We start from the raw sequence: 16811 nt of genomic DNA, 5'->3' as shown, positions 1-16811 counted from the left end.
TTCATTTGAGGTGGGAGAATCATTTGAACCCAGGAGGCAGAGGTTGCAGTGAGCTGAGATTGCGCCGCTGCACTTCAGCCTGGGCAACAGAGGGAGACCCTGTCTCAAAAAAAAAAAAAAAAAAAAGTGTTGTCATCAGAAACTTTGTACCCGTTGGCAAATCACTCTTTATCTCCTCCTTTTCTTCCCCCAACCCCAGGCAACCACTGATCTATTTTCTTTCTCTAGAGATTTGCCTGTTCTGGACATTTCATATAAATGGAATCATACAGTATGTGGTCTTTTGTAACCAGATTAATTTTGACATAATCGTAGTTCCTAAAGTGTTATATAAACACTGCTCTTGACCTATATTCTGAATTTCATTGTACTTTGAACTTGGGCAGACATCATCTTATAGATATCTAAAAAATAAAAAATTAACTTTTGTTATGGGAAATTTCAAATATATTCAAAAGTAAAGAATAAGAGTAGGCCGGGCACAGTGACTCACACCTGTAATCCCAGCACTTTGGGAGGCCAAAGTGGATGGATCACCTGAGGTCAGGAGTTTGAGACCAGCCTGGCCAACATGGTGAAACCCAGTCTCTACCGAAAATACAAAAAATTAGCTGGGCATGGTGGTGGTGGACGCCAGTAAACCTAGCTACTCAGGAGGCTGAGGCAGGAGAATCACCTGAACCCAGGAGACGGAGGTTGCAGTGAGCTGCCCATTGCACTACAGCCTGGGCAACAAGAGCAAAACTGCCATCTCAAAAAAAAAAAAAAAGAATAAATGTTATAATAACCCTCCAGGTACTTATAACCAGCTTCCATAGTGATTATCTTGCACAGTTATCAACATATGGCCAGTTTTTGTTTTATTTTATTTTATTTATTTATTTTTTAGACGAGGTCTCGTTCTATCTCCCAGGCTGGAGTGCAGTGGTGCAATCTCGGCTCACTGCAACCTCCGCCTCCCGGGTTCAAGCGATTCTCCTGCCTCAGCCTCCCAAGTAGCTGGGACTACAGGCACGTGCCACCACGCCAGGCTAATTTTTGTATTTTTAGTAGAGACGGGGTTTCACCATATTATCCAGGATGGTCTCCATCTCCTGACCACGTGATCCGCCTACCTTGGCCTCCCAAAGTGCTGGGATTACAGGCGTGAGCCACCACACATATGGCCAGTTTTGATGTAGCTATACCTCCCCCACTTTCCTTTCCCCTCTACATTATTTTATTTTATTTTTTGAGACAAGGTCTTGCTTTGTTGCCCAGACTGGAATGCAGTGGTGCCATCAGGGCCACTGCTGAGGTCCTCCCACTGCAGCTTCCTGAGTAGCTGGGACCACAGGCACACACCACCACATCCGGCTAATTTTTGTGTGTGGTTTGGAGCGACAGGGTTTTGCCATGTTGCCCAGGTTGGTCTCTACCTCGTGAGCTCAAGTAGTCTACCCGCCTCAACCACCCAAAGTGCTAGGATTACAGGCATGAGCTACAATGCCCAGCCTCCTCTAGATTATTTTAAAACAAATCTCTGAATCTCTGACATTGTATTATTTCATTCATAAATAATTTGGCATGTATCTCTCAGAAATAAAGATTTTTTTTTTTTTTTTTTTTAATGAGACGGAGTCTCGCTCTGTCACCCAGGCTGGAATGCAATGGCGCGATCTCAACTCACTGCAGCCTCTGCCTCCCAGGTTAATGTGATTCTCCTGCCTCAGCCTCCTGAGTAGCTGGGATTACAGGCACGCGCCACCACGCCTGGCTAATTTTTGTATTTTTTTTTTTTTAGTAGAGACAGGGTTTCACTATGTTGGCCAGGCTGGTCTTGAACTCCTGACCTCAGGTGATCCACCTGCATTGGCCTCCCAAAGTGCTGGGATTACAGGCATGAGCCACTGCACCTGGCCAGATTCTTTTTTAAAAGACAAACCTATAATATTATTATACCTAAAAAATTAACAATAATCTCTTAATATAATACCTAGCCAATATTCCAGTTTTCTCAGTGGTCCCATAAATGTCTTTATACAGTTGTTTTATTTCAAGTCAGGATTCAAACAAGACACACATATTGCATTTTGATGATAAGGCTCTTAAGTCTTTTTTTTTTTTTTTTTTTTGCCAGTATGATACCCTATGTTTTTTCCCCTTCCATTTATTTGTTGAAGAAATTTGGTCATTGTCTTTTAACATTTCACACATTGTAGATTTTGCTGATTATAGTCTAAGTCCTTAAGAAAAAAAAAAAAAAAACATGTTTTGGCCGGGTGCACTGGCTCACCACACCTGTAATCCCAGCACTTTGGGAGGCCAAGGTGGGCAGATCATGAGGTCAGGAATTAAAGACCAGCCTGGCCAACATGGTGAAACCCCGTCTCCACTAAAAATATAAAAATTAGTCGGGCATGGTGGCATGCACCTGTAGTCCCAGCTACTCGGGAGGCTGAGGCAGGAGAATCGCTTGAACCTGGGAGGTGGAGGTTGTGGTGAGCTGAGATCACACCACTACACTCCAGCCTGGGCAACAGAGGGAGACTCTGTCTCAAAAAAAAAAAAAAAAAAAACATGTTCTTCTAGCCCACATTTTTCCTGTAACTTAGTACTTAGAGCTAGAGGCTCAATTAAAATCAGATACAAATTTTAAAAATAAGAATATTTCATAGGAAGTTCTTTGTATTTCTTACATCATATCAGCGAATACATAATGTCTGGTAGTCTTTCTATTGATGAGAGAGTAGACATCATCTTAACCCTATCTTCTATTGAATCTAGAAATTCCCTTACAAATGGCCACCTCTACCTCTGCTTAAATTCTTTTTTTTTTTTTTTTCTGATGGATTCTCACTCTATCGCCCAGTCTGGAGTGCAGTGGTACAATATCAGCTCATTGCAACCTCTGCCTCCCATGTTTAAGTGATTCTCCTGCCTCAGCCTCCCGAGTAGCTGGGACTACAGGCGCACACCACTGCACCCAGCTAATTTCTGTATTTTTAATAGAGACAGGGTTTCGCCATGTTGGCCAGGGTGGTCTTGAACTCCTGACCTCAGGTTATCCACCCGCCTCGCCTCCCAAAGTGTTGGGATTACAGGCGTGAGCCATCGCACCCTGCCTTCTTTTAAAGGAATCAGATTCTACTCCCTTCAGGAGGTTCCAGTGGCTACCTTCTTGTCCAGGAGTCACATTTGGCTTGATTAGAGGAACACCCAATTCTAAACATTACTCTGTAAATCTTTTTTCTTTTTTTTGAGACAAAGTCTTACTCTGTCACCCAGGCTGGAGTACAGTGGCACAATCACGGCTCACTGCAGCTTCCACCTTCCAGGTTCAAGTGACCCTCCTGCCTCAGCCTTCCGAGTGCAGGTGTGCACCACCATACCTGGCTAATTTTTTTAATGCTTTTTTTCTCTTTTTTTAGAGATGGGGTCTCACTATGTTGCCTAGGCTGGTCTTGAATTCCTAGGCTCAAGTGATCCTACTGCCTCAGTCTCCCAAAGTGCTAGGATTACAGGCATGAGCTACCACGGCCAGCCATAGCTGTAATTTTTTTTTTTTTTTTTTTTTTTGCGATGGAGTCTCTGTTGCCCAGGTTGGAGTGCAGTGGCGCGATGTTGACTCACTGCAGCCTCTGCCTCCCAGGTTCAAGCGATTCTCCTGCCTCAGCCTCCTGAGTAGCTGGGATTACAGGCGCCCGCCACCACGCCTGGCTAATTTTTGTATTTTTAGTAGAGATGGGGTTTTCACCATGTTGGTCAGGCTGGTCTCGAACTCCTGACCTCGTGATCCGCCTGCCTTGGCCTCCCAAAGTGCTGGGACTACAGGCGTAAGCCACCGCACCCAGCCTTAGCTGTAATCCTTAAACCTGGCTACCTATAGTCATCTGAGGAGTGGCTCAGAAAACCCCAAAAAACACATAAATACAGAAATAATTTTATAGAAATAAGAACATAACACACATGCTGTTTTTATTATAGACAATTTTCCTGTCTCTTCTCTCACAGCCAGTCCCTACTTCCCCAGGTAATTATCTAGTGTGCATACACTGTATTTTCTGTTTATACAATCCTATGTAGACCTACATATACATAAACAAATGCTTGTCTATCATTTTACAGATTTTTTTCCTTTTAATGCAACAATGTTTCATTAAAATTCCTTCAAATCATCTAGTTTAACTCAGTTCAATCTTTTTAAGTGGCTGGACAATATTTGGTATTAAACCATAATGTATTTATTCTTCTATAGGTGGGCATTACTTTATTTCTAGTTCTTGGCTACTATAAATTATGTCAGTAGAAAATATTCTCATATATATGTTGTTATGAACTGGTATTTTTTTCTTCTTCTTCTCAGGATTAGAATCATTGGGCAACAGGATAAATATATTTTTTATTTTATTGGAGATTACCAGGTTGTTTTTTAGGAAGACTGTAACATTTCACATTTCCCCCAATAATGTTCAAGGATATTTTCTTAGACTTTTTGGGAACCTTTCAAAAATGAAAATTCCCAGGCACCAACCACAAACCTTCTGATTCAGGTCTGTGGTAACATCCAGGAAGCTATATTTTTAAAAGTTCCCAGATGAATCTGAGGTGGTATTGAAAGCACTGCATTTAAGTACCCAGGAATACTGAAAATAACTGGTCTTACAATACTTACATGAATAATATCAGCTTCAGCCAGATATATATATATATATAAGAATCAAATCATCAAATCAAGACATGAATTGGCCATGGACATATGTATCAAATGTAGGTCAGGGGCATATACAGTTTTGGAATGGAAAACTTAATTAGTTGGATTGGGGATAGCCCCTTGGGAGTCACCAATCCAGTTTAGAGCAACTGAACAATCTAGAAAGATTTTGAAGAGAGGTAAGCATTTAGTGGTTGTTTAGAAATTTAAATGATTTGAGAGAAGCTAAGGGGAAAAGAGCATTACATATGTAAAACATTCCTGAGGAGCTCCTGCTCTCAGAGTAAAAGAGGTCACCAGGTGAGATGGTAAGAGTACTGTACTGAAAATCAAGAGGATTTAATTTTAATCCTGGTTAAACTACTAAACTCTCAGACCCTGGAACTCATTTTCCTGTTATATAAAATGAGGAGGTTTGATAGATGATTATTATGATCATTTCTATTCTGAACTACACTGGAGATAATTTCCTTTGTCACCACAGATACTTTAGAAAATCACTGTGTTAGAAAACAAAACTCACTGTGTTAGATACTTTCCTCTGTCTATAAGTCTTGAGCCTAAGTCTGACAGAAGCTGATTATGTTTACAAAAATGAAATGAAGCAAGATGGGGACATTCAGTAAACTATCTATATTCTAAAATTCTTGTTTCTTTTTTTTTTTTTGAGACGGAGTCTCGCTCTGTCACCCAGGCTGGAGTGCAGTGGCGCGATCTCCGTTCACTGCAAGCTCCGCCTCCCGGGTTCACGCCATTCTCCTGCCTCAGCCTCCCGAGTAGCTGGGACTACAGGTGCCTGCCACCACGCCCAGCTAATTTTTTGTATTTTTAGTAGAGACAGGGTTTTACCGTGTTAGCCAGGGTGGTCTCGATCTCCTGACCTCGTGATCTGCCCGTGTTGGCCTCCCAAAGTGCTGGGATTACAGGTGTGAGCCACCATGCCCAGCCCCTCTTGCTTCTAAATTCCAGGAGCATGTTCCTCCGTTGAATTCAAGGATGCATATTTATTATTAAATGAAACAACAGCTCCTGAGTTTGTGCTGCTAGGCTTAGAGGTAGGCCCTAGGGGAAGAGATGGCCTCAACTTGTATTTGTGTTTTCCTCTTCAGGCTCTGCAGATGGCATGGGGAGGAGGTTGCACTCAGCCCATGATCCTGGTCTCTCAAAGACTTCAGCAGCAGAAATGGAGCATGGTCTCCATGAAGCCAGAACAGTGCGTACTTCTCAGGTAGCAGCCTCAGGTGCTAAGGTGCTGGGCCTGGGGTGGTGTGTTGGGGAAGGAATTATGGAGAGATGTGACAGGGATGATGATAAGGCAGAGGCATGGTGATATGGGGCTATCAGAAGAAAATAAGGTCTATGATTGGGCTTCTTTTGAATTAGAGGAGATTGTTACATGGCCACTATCTTACCAATACATCTAATTCAGGTGTCTATTACTACTGAGTCTTCCCCTACTCTTTCCCATACCCTGAGGATACTGTCTGTGGGAAAACCATAAGTCTGGTATTATGTGTCTGCCTGTATGTGTCTGTGTGTTTGAAGGCTACACCTTGCCGAGGCCTCAGCAGGGAGTGTGGGGAGGATGAGCAGTACAGTGCAGAGAATTTACGTCGCATCTCACGCAGTCTCAGTGGCACCGTTGTCTCAGAGAGGGAGGAAGCTCCGGTTTCTTCCCACAGTTTTGTAAGTAGAATCAGGGTCCATCTATTCAGAGCACCCTCCTCCTTGCTAAGCAAAAATACAGTGCAGGTGAAGAAGCAGGGAGAAAGTGAAGGTTGTAATGTAAGGAAAGGCCCTGTGTACTCAGCAAAAATAAGGACACGCAGTCATTATTTTATTTACAAACATTCAGCTGGCGCCCAGAGGAATGTCCATTCCATGTAGCAGTTCTGAAAGGCCGTGCGTGTTGTAGGGTTTCCTGGGGTGAGAAGAGTCATAAAGCCTTGAGAGGAATCTGAGAAGCAAAGGCTGCTGATTGGGTCAGAACCCACTGCACTAATCAAAGGAAGAAGGAAAGAAATGGGATGGAGTATTGGTTTGCTTTTTCCTCTCACCCCCAGTATGTGATTGAATAGAATTCAGTGTGTTTTCAATCTAAAGTGATGCATGTGTATCAGCAAGAAAAGGAAAAAAGCCTTCTTGAGAATTTTCATATGGTACTAGTGCAGTAATGTGTAAGTAGAAGAGGCAGGAAAGCCCAAGCCATTAGAGATCAACAAACTTAAATAATATCAGTGGCTAGGTTTGTAGGTAATCATACCTTTGGAGAATTTCACTTTCTTGCCCAAGTTGAGTGTTCATCACAGTAGAGGTCAGGGTACAAAGTACCAGTGCATTGAAGGTTGTCCACTAGGTCAGTTCAGGAAAAATGTAAAAACAGGTTTTAAATACATGGTACAAAAATAAAAAGGTATAAAAGCATATATGGTGAAAACCAAGTCTGTCTTCTACCAGCCCTTCAGATTCAGTTTCCCTCCTAAGAGGTACTCATTTTTCCAATTTTTAAAAATCAGCCGAGGCCAGGCGTGGTGGCTCATGCCTGTAATCCCAGCACTTTGGGAGGCCAAGGATGGTGGATCACCTGAGGTCAGGAGTTCGAGACCAGCCTGGCCAACATGGCGAAAATATAAAAATTAGCCAGGCATGGTGGGGGGTGCTTGTAGTCCTAGCTACTCGGGAGGCTGAGGCAGGAGAATCGCTTGAATCCGGGTGGCAGAGGTTGCAGTGAGCCGAGATTGAGCCACTGCACTCCAGCTTGGGTAACAGAGCAAGACTCTGTCTCAAAAACAAAACAAAACAAACAAAAAAACCCAGCCGAATTTATAGTAAGTTTCATTCAATTTATCGTTCATAAATTCCTAAACAATTCTGATCAGGCTGCCATTCTTTTTTGGAAAAGGTGGACTCTCCTGCCTAGCATTTGTTCTCATGTACTTTCAATTCATTTAATGGCAAATTGTTATTTTCCTAGGAGAGTTGGCTTCCTTTCTTCTGACTTCTGTATCATTCATTGATTCATTCTTTTAAATAAATGCTTATTGATTCTGTACAAGATTCCTAGCACAAAAATAAACAAATAAATAAGTGCTTATTGAGTGTGTTCTAGGTATTGTGCTAGGTGCTGGAGCTACAATGGTGAGTTAGATATAGTCCCTGCTTTTATGGAGCTTACAGTCTACAGTGAGGGACGGATAAATAAACAAACAGTTATAATGTGTTAGGGATTTGATCCTATGGGAACATAATAGAAGGGATATTTAAATCAGGCTTGAGGTATCATGGAAGGCTCCCTGGAAGAAGCAAAAAGAATATAGCAGGTAAAAGGGACCTGAGCAAATATTAACTGAATTAAAAGAAGCTTATTTAGTATGGCAGGATTAGAAAGTCTGGCAAGGGGAGATGATGGAGAGTGTTGACAAGAGAGGATACAAAGAATATTATGGACCACAGACAGCCCTGTATGTCACAGTAAGTAGTTTGGAAGGATAGAGATAAGTCGATGTATTTGAGACCCAGTTAGGAAGTAAACATCAGTGGGTGTTGGTGCCTGCCTGGATGTTGGGAGTGGGGATAAAGGATGATACTCAAGTTTTATGGGTAGATAATGATATATTTGAGGGAAGATATGCATTCAGTTTTACATATATTAAGCTTGAGTGGAGGTATCTGGCAGGCTTTTGGAATGAGATATATAAGCTGCAAATTGAAATCTGGGAATCATAGCCATTGAAAAAGAGGAAAAGACTTGCAGAAAGAGAAGAGGAGCCAGGACATATCCCTAAAGAGCATCAGATTTAAGGTGGTTCTTCTGAAGAACCCTAAAAGGAGACTGAGAAAAAAAGATTAGAGAGACTGAAGGGAAACCAAGGATGTGTGGTACCATAGTCACTAAGGGGAGAGTGTTTCAAGAAGAAAGGAATAGCCGGGCGCGGTGGCTCACGCCTGTAATCCCAGCACTTTGGGAGGCTGAGGCGGGCAGATCACAAGGTCAGGAGATCGAGACCATCCTGGCTAACACAGTGAAATGCCGTCTCTACTAAAAATACAAAAAAATTAGCTGGGCGCGGTGGCGGGTGCCTGTAGTCCCAGCTACTTGGGAAGCTGAGGCAGGAGAATGGCGTGAACCCAGGAGGCAGAGCTTGCAGTGAGTGAGCCGAGATTGCGCCACTGCACTCCAGCCTGGGTGACAGAGCGAGACTCCGTCTCAAAAAAAAAAAGAAGAAAGGAATAATTAGCTGTGTCACATGCTGAGAGGACTGGCACCTGGTCCTTAGGCAGTATGATAAATGCTTACTTTGTGCCATTTTGTAGTAGGTGCTGTGAGCATACACTGATGAAACAACACAAATTCTGCCCTTGAGTAGCTTGCAGTCTCGTAAAGGAAATTAGACATACTGGCATATAGATTATTTTATTTAATGTATTATTACTAAGTGCCCACATTGTTCTAGGCACTGTTCAAGGTGCTGCGGATACAGAAGTAAAAAGAAATAGGGGAGAAGACAATAAACAAATAAATGACATAATGCCAGACAATGATAAGTATGATAAAGAATAATAAAATAAGGCAAGAGAATAAGGAGTAAAGAGGTAATAGTGGTTTTTTTGAGGGCTATTCCTGATAGTAGGGTAGTGAGGGAAATCAGCTCTAAGGAAGTAACTTTTGATTAGAGACCTCAGTGATATGAAAGTATGAGCCATCAGAAGAATATTCTTGGTAACAGAAACAGGAAGTATAAAAACTCTAGGTAGCAATGAGCTTGGTGTGTTTGAGGAATATTAAAGTTAGAGTGTAAAAGCTCCAGGAATGATAGGAAATAAAGTGAGGAGCAGCAGGGCCATATCACACAGGACCTTGTAGGCCACAGTAAGGAGGAGTGGATGGGAGATAGGAAAAGCAGATTGAAGGCTGTTGCAGTAGTCCAGGTGAATTTAAATATAAAACCCATAAGTAGAAATGATAGTCCTTGGCAAGTAATGGAATTGTGGATGGGAAGTGGGAAATCAAGGTCATTGCCAATGTTTGAATATGGGTGATTTAGGAAAATGAGGTGCCAGGAGGAGGAGTTTGGAAGGATTTTGGTTCAATTTTGGATATGTTAGTGTTTCAGATGTTAAAGGGGAATATTTCTGGGTATTTATCATAAAAGTAGATAACTAATAGGGAGTAGAGCAGGACATAAGCATCAGTAAATACAAACTTGACAGGCAAAAGAGGAAGCTGTGGAATGTGTAGCAGTGACAGGAGAGAAGATGGGGTAGAGTTCTTGATTCTACATTTAAACATATATAGTTTCATTCCCAGTACTTAGAATAAGTGAAGGATTTTTTTTTCTCATTCTCTCAGGCTTTCTGAATTTCTCATATTTCGTTTTTATTTTTAAATTTCTATCTCAATCTAATTCTACTGTTAGCATTAAGGAGTTTGCTAAAGACCTGAATGGTAGGGTTGGGAAGGTGAGGGATATGAGGAAGACTGGTTAAGGGATAAGGATCTGAAGTTTGCAGTTTCTTAGAGGGCTAGCAGGGAGAGCAACTGAGTAAATTGGGTCCTGTTCCAGAACAAGGCATGTAGGCATGTTTGTGCTCTGGTTCCCTCCATTTCCCTTTGCTTGCCTCACTGTGTTTACCCAACTACATCCTGCTTTGTGTTAATCCTCATCTCTATGTTTTTTTGTCTTGTCTCATTATAAGGATTCATCAAACGTGAGGAAGCCTTTGGAAACCGGGCACCGTTGTTCCAGCTCCTCTTCCCTCCCTGTCATCCATGACCCTTCTGTGTTTCTCCTCGGTCCCCAACTCTACCTTCCCCAACCACAGTTCCTGTCCCCAGATGTCCTGATGCCCACCGTGGCAGGGGAGCCCAATAGACTCCCAGGTAACTCCCCCAAATCTAATATTATATGCCAGAATTTGGTACCTTTTCAGGGGCCTCCAAGGGTCAAATCAGTATACCTATGGGGAGGGGGGTATCCCAAGGTGGAGTGGTGTGAAGATATGAATTACTGCTTCAAAGTCGTGCATTTATCTAGATAAATATTAAATCATTTGTTGGGCACCATGATTCTTAGACCAAGGGTTTAGACCAGCACCCCTAGAGTCTGTCTGCTTACGAAAATGAACTGCTTCAGTCATGACAGAATAAGCTTTTAACTGACAAAGGGGAGTTAATACCCAGTCTTTGGGACATCCCCAGAACAGAAATGGTCATCTCTCCTTCTATCCTCTGAGCTAGTTTTCTCCCCTTCTATCCTCTGAGTCTCAGCTGAGGGATGGTCTAGGAAGATAAGGAATGAGTGGGAGAATTGGAAAGACCCTTTACATGGAGTACCCACACCATGTGTACAGACCCAGACAATTGTGGGGAAGGTGGGCAATATCATTTTGGCTTTCTTTGACCTTCCGAGTGAGATGTTCTCTTTTTTCCCCTCATGCACTGGATGTACAAGCTTGAGGCAGTGGTTCTCAATGGATAAAGGGGATGTACCACCGGTATCTAGTGGGTAGAGGCCAGGGATGTCCTCAACAGCACAGCCATTATTGTCACTTGCTCAGTTGTTGTTGTAAACCCTCAGAGTCAGCTGAACTATTTTAGGCCAAACATACTGTTTTTGCAAAGTATTTTTCATTAATAAATCACACAATGCACAGGGCAGTCTCTCCCCAACCCCAACAAAGAATTATCAGCCCAAGATATCAAGAGTGCCAAAGTTGAATAAATGTATAAGAAAAGGCATTCCACATTAGATCTCAGAGATCAAACAAAGGCAGCTTAACTGAAGTGAAGATAACATTTTAAGAAAAGTTGGAGAAAAAAAAAAAAGCAAGGCACAGCGTCTCACACCTGTAATTCCAGCACTTTGGGAGGCCAAGATGGGAGGATGACTTGAGTCCAGCAGTTCGAGACCAGCCTGAGCAACACAGTGAGATCCCGTCTCTATTTTTTTTAAAAAGAAAAGCTGAGTGAGGTTTTGGTATGGTGGCTCTAGGAGTATAGTCATCACAAAGGGAGTATACGTTTGCCATATATTGCTATATATTAGGGAGCCCTTCTTTTGTAGGTGTGTGTACAGTGGATGAGAGATTATAGTGGAGGGAGGTAGAGGTATGGCAACATCCATGAGACTGTTTCATTTGCCCAGGTTGGAGGTATGAGATTTGATTTTGATGTATATTAAGAATTTTAAGAAATGGAATCAAAAGCACAGCTTGGTTCCTTCTTTCCCTTGTGTGTATGCTCTTGGAGGAGTAGGGAATTGGGCTACACAGCTAGGCATGGCTCTCTGGGAAGGAGAATGGTTTTCTGAAGATGCTCAGTCTTTGGGTTTCTTTTCTTTCCCCAGGAACTTCAAGGAGTGTCCAGCAGTTTCTGGCTATGTGTGACAGGGGTGAAACTTCCCAAGGGGCCAAGTACACAGGAAGGACTTTGAACTACCAGAGCCTCCCCCATCGCTCCAGAACAGACAACTCCTGGGCACCCTGGTCAGAGACCAACCAGCATATTGGGACCAGATTCCTGACTACTCCAGGGTGCAATCCTCAGCTAACCTACACTGCCACACTACCAGAAAGAAGCAAGGGCCTTCAGGTTCCTCACACTCAGTCCTGGAGTGATCTTTTCCATTTACCCTCCCACCCTCCCATTGTTCATCCTGTGTACCCACCATCTAGCAGTCTTCATGTACCCCTGAGGTCAGCTTGGAATTCAGATCCTTTTCCAGGGTCCCGAACCCCTGGTCCTCGAAGAGTAGATATGCCCCCAGATGATGACTGGAGGCAAAGCAGTTATGCCTCCCACTCTGGACACAGGAGAACAGTGGGAGAGGGGTTTCTGTTTGTTCTATCAGATGCTCCCAGAAGAGAGCAGATCAGGGCTAGAGTCCTGCAGCACAGTCAATGGTAAAGGTTATTCCTTTCCTTTCCTGGAGCTACACCTTTCTTTGTAAAACTGTACTGTGGGCCGGGCGCGGTGGCTCACACCTGTAATCCCAGCACTTTGGGAGGCTGAGGCGGGTGGATCACGAGGTCAGGAGATTGAGACCATCCCGGCCAACATGGTGAAACCCCGTCTCTACCAAAATACAAAAAATTAGCCAGGCGTGACGGTGCGTGCCTGTAGTCCCAACTACTCGGAAGGCTGAGGCAGGAGAATTGCTTGAACCCAGGAGGCGGAGGTTGCAGTGAGCCGAGATCGCACCACTGCACTCCAGCTTGGCAATAGAGTGAGACTCCATCTCAAAAAACAAAACAAAACAACAACAAAAAAAACTGTGGCAGCGTTGGTACCCTGCATCACTGCCATGGTTGTGCTATTCTCATCTCAACATAGAATTGGTGGGTTCTCCTAAGGGTGTCAGGAACCTCTAAAAAGATGTGATTCTTTGGGAGGGGATATTTGAAATTCCAACTTCCATTCCCCCTAGCAAAAGGAAGCAGCTGCTGTTTAAGGGTTTTATCTGAGCCACTTTAAAGATGAATCCATGGTATTACTCTGGATACTAGCCATTCCTTAGGATTTTAAGGTCACATTTTATTCCTGGATGCTTTATGTCCCCACCTCCACCTGAGCCCTCATCCTCTGTTCCCTACTATACTCCCAACTTCTACTCTTTGTTTTATCCACCTATCCCTATTACCTGACCCTTTGTCTTCCCTGTCTCCCATCCTTGGGGGGACATGTAGCCCTGTGGTCATGGTTCTGATGACATCATCAGGGCAGCCCCCCTGCCCAGGTATTATGGACTGTCAGCATTCCCTGTGCCCTCCAAACCTTAGGCCTAGAACGCGGAGCTGCCAACATAACATTCACCCTTTTGAACAGATGGAGTCAGGCACACTAACACAGCCTTCTGTCCTCAATAACACAGCCATTATTGCCACTTGCTCAGTCGTCATTGTAAACCCTCAGAGTCAGTTGAACTATTTTAGGCCAAACATACTGTTTTTGTAAAGTATTTTTCATTAATAAATCTATAAGACAGTTCTATTTAATTCCTTGTCATTCTTCCCTTTGTATGCTCTTGCTTTCTTTGTATTGGGGCTGGAAGTCTGGATAAATATATGAAGTGGCTTTTGACTGAGTGGAAGTGAGGAGCCAGAGAGGAGTTGAAGGATATACAATCAAGGTGGGAATCAATGGGTCCTAAAATAGGGTGCCTTTCCTTTCTAGTATTGCTGCTAGGATGTTTCCCATCCCTTTCCTGACAGAGCATTCAGTACTCAGTACATTATACACTTCCTTCCTCCCCTCCTTAGGAAGATTTTCTGGGGATTCAAGCTCTTCTTACAGACTCACTCCTGATCAATGTACTCCAGGTGCCTTCCCTCTATCTTATAAGTTTGTGATGTGCCTCCTGTCCCTTCCTTCCTCTCCTTCCATGGGGGCCTCTCCCTTTCCCTTCCCCTGTGGTGTTATGGCCCTTCCATGCCAGAAAGATCCATTTTCACCTGTGCCTCACTCCCGAGACTCTTCCCTCTAAAAAATAGCTTGTGGGTTCCCTTTTTGGAAAATATCCATTGTTGGGTCTTTCCCTTCCTCTTTTCCTGGGGTCTCAGGATAGAAATTGACACAAAGAAGAGGTAGAAAGGTAGTCCTTGAGACTTTCGGACTACTACTTACTTACCACCATGCATTATGAACAGATTCTGAGCACATGTATTATTGAGCAGTAGGATGGGCAGGAATTTGTTGTTGCATCCCACTTGGATCCTGCACCATCAAGATATATAGAGCTTAGTGGATATGCTGGTCCCTGTCCATGATTCAACATATCTCCTGGTGTCGTGGACACACTCATCTAATAATTTTTGATGAACAGTCAGTTCTTGCCCCTCTACCCCCTTTCCCATGAATGTCAGTCACCTTGGTCTCTATAAAGGTTCCATAAGTCACCTGGGCCCAGATTCTGTGCATGTGCAGAAATAAGGAATTAATTTCCAATTCCCTATTTACTCCTCTGCCTTCCAGGAGGAGGTTGTATCCTTTTCAGGTGAATTCTTCAGATTCTTTGCACATCTCTTCGTGTCATCCCCTTTATTCCCCTTACCTGTTTTGACAAACTATGGCGCCTAAATTGCTCTAGCTGCAGTCTTATTCTGTGCTTTCAGACTCTTGACAATTCCAGACTCTAAACACAAAGGCCAGAATTCTCTTTCAAACTCCATTTTGGATGGTCCCTTCTCCACTCTAGAACCTACAATGCTTCCTCTATTCTCTGGTCCCCTACCAACCCTTCAGTATTCAGATCTGGTAGCTAAATCGTTATACATTTCTCTATTAGTAGGAGATCCTGAGGTTTAATCACGTCTTCTCAGTTTACTGGGAATGCCATGAGAGCGGGTGTGTTTCCTCGCAGTCGTTCGATCGCAGCACCTCCTCATTCTTGATTCTGCATGCAAAGAATTTTAACCTGATCCCTTGGCCTCGTCCTGTTTCTCTCCTAGCTTCAGTAATTTTGCCCAAGTCCCTAGAGCCTACCCCGCCTCCACCCCCGCACGCGCAGTGCATGCCGGTCTTAGCCCCTCTGTAGGGAAAGAGGGTCCGCCATGTTCCCCGGCGGCGCCGCCGCTTGGCTCTGGTAGCCGCCGCCCCCGCCCCCAACCCCGCCCGGCCCAGAGCCTAGCCGAGCCCCGGGCCCAGCATGGCCGCCCCGGAGCCGGCCCGGGCTGCACCGCCCCCACCCCCGCCCCCGCCGCCCCCTCCCGGGGCTGACCGCGTCGTCAAAGGTGAGAGGTGGACGAAACCCTGGGGGCCTGGCCTGAGGAGCTAGCTGTGTGTGAGGGCGGGCGGGAGACCGTCCCCTCCGGAGTGGGCCCGGAAGGGCGGGCGAGTGACTGGCTGCCTCCCTTGGGGAGTGGCCCCTGGGCGGGCCCCTGCTGGGCAGGGCTGAGTCGGTGGCAGTGGTTCCACGGTCTCCCGGTTGCTTTCAGGCCGGGGCGGAGGTTTTGCTTCCGTGGCTTCCTAGCCCAAGGGGTGAGGCTGTTAGCTGCAGTGAGCCCGTTTTCTCTTCACTCGGCCTGTCAAAGCGGCGCAGGGGCCGCGATTAGCTTCCTGCCCCGCGACAGCTGCACTTCTGGCTTGCCGGGGCGAACCGAGGGGCTCGGAGACCTTCAGCCACGCGAGGCCCGCCAGTGAGCAGTCAGAAATCACCTCGGCTTTGGCCCACGCCTGCTCCCCGGTGACAGTCGTCCGCCCTATCCGCGTCTAGCTAGCGACAACCGCAGGGGTTCACTTTTGGCCGTCAGGTGCCACCCGGAGCAGAAATTAGGGGAACCTTGTGGGATTGGACCACGGTGAAGGGTCGGGGCAGGAATTGGGAGGCCAGCCTTTATAGTGCAGAAAGGGAGAAAAAGCAGCATAAACGAAAAAGAAAAAAATTCTTGTGGATAGCAAGTATTTACTTAGAAAACCATCAACACTTTGGTCAAAAGGAGTTACCCCTCCCTTACAAACACACACCCACACATTCATCCTAGACGAAAAAGTTAAATGTTTCTCAGCCAGGGCAGAATTTATGGATGTTTACCCACAACAGGTCAGCAGATTAATTTAAAATAGAGAAATTGAGGGCTAATTGAGAGTTGCTTAAGATTCCAAGCTTCCTGGGAGAGCCTACCAACCTCAAACACTGCTGTGGAGGTGAAAAACAATTGAAATGATTCTCTTTACCATGTAGCTTGATTGATAAATTGAAATCGTAGAATGAACTTTTCCTTATTTGTATTGTATTTATTTTTTAAATATAGGTACTTTTGTTTTCATTCAGCTTCTCAAATACACTGGCACAGTATTTAAACACCGTTAGCCTACTTTTTGAAATCTGACTCATATGTTTCCATTAAAATATTTAAAAACAAGGAAACCTTTTTTCCTTTTTTTTTTTTAATTAAAAATTTTCAACCTGAGCCTTCTTCGGTTCTTAAAAGAATAATACTAATTTGGCCCGGCGTGGTGGCTCACATCTGTAATCCCAGCACTTTCGGATGCTGAGGCAGGCGGATCGCTTGAACTCAGGAGTTGGAGACCAGCCTGGGCAACATGGCGAAACCTTGTCTCTACCAAAAATACAAAAAATAAAAATTAGCCGGGCATGGTGGCGCGCCCCTGTAGTCCCAG

The 16811-nt window shown here is 44.4% G+C and overlaps 2 protein-coding genes and 1 long non-coding RNA gene across 64 annotated transcripts in view; 2 read left to right on the top strand and 1 right to left on the bottom strand.

Annotated features, from left to right (window-relative positions):
- Positions 1-13687, top strand: part of USP54 (ubiquitin specific peptidase 54) — a 128562-nt gene extending 114875 nt beyond the window's left edge. For 30 of the 49 annotated variants that reach the window (XR_010146629.1, XM_063780740.1, XM_063780738.1 and 27 more), the window contains 4 exons: positions 5803-5921; positions 6239-6379; positions 10391-10574; positions 12040-13687. Coding sequence is in view for 47 of the 49 variants with exons in the window: in XM_063780740.1 (XP_063636810.1) it covers positions 5803-5921; positions 6239-6379; positions 10391-10574; positions 12040-12599 (1004 nt within the window). In the remaining 2 variants the exon portion in view is untranslated. Of the gene's footprint in view, positions 1-3966; positions 4017-5802; positions 5922-6238; positions 6380-10390; positions 10575-12039 lie in introns of those variants that run through there. The other 19 variants (XR_010146630.1, XM_024346449.3, XM_054660222.2 and 16 more) reach the window with 5 other exon arrangements.
- On the bottom strand, positions 3933-15568 carry LOC104008216 (uncharacterized). 3 transcript variants are annotated; one of them, XR_008537545.2, is made up of 5 exons: positions 15409-15568; positions 14320-15084; positions 11541-11633; positions 6957-7045; positions 3933-6424 (listed from the first exon to the last, which is right to left on the bottom strand). It is a non-coding gene; the product is annotated as an uncharacterized LOC104008216 (long non-coding RNA). The 3 variants fall into 3 exon arrangements; XR_010146638.1 differs by having other exon boundaries at positions 3933-5951; positions 15409-15538; XR_010146639.1 differs by lacking the exon at positions 3933-6424 and adding an exon at positions 6511-6691.
- Positions 15202-16811, top strand: part of PPP3CB (protein phosphatase 3 catalytic subunit beta) — a 59070-nt gene continuing 57460 nt past the window's right edge. For 4 of the 12 annotated variants that reach the window (XM_009458717.3, XM_009458713.3, XM_009458716.3 and 1 more), the window contains exon 1: positions 15231-15421. In XM_009458717.3, coding sequence (XP_009456992.1) covers positions 15337-15421 — 85 coding nt within the window. In that variant the 5' untranslated portion in view covers positions 15231-15336. Of the gene's footprint in view, positions 15422-15545; positions 16335-16811 lie in introns of those variants that run through there. The other 8 variants (XM_001142940.6, XM_508174.7, XM_009458714.4 and 5 more) reach the window with 6 other exon arrangements.

Source organism: Pan troglodytes, chromosome 8 (genome assembly GCF_028858775.2).
Source record: "Pan troglodytes isolate AG18354 chromosome 8, NHGRI_mPanTro3-v2.0_pri, whole genome shotgun sequence".
Taxonomy (NCBI): Eukaryota; Metazoa; Chordata; class Mammalia; order Primates; family Hominidae; genus Pan; species Pan troglodytes.
This window is presented reverse-complemented; position numbering and strand designations above follow the sequence as displayed.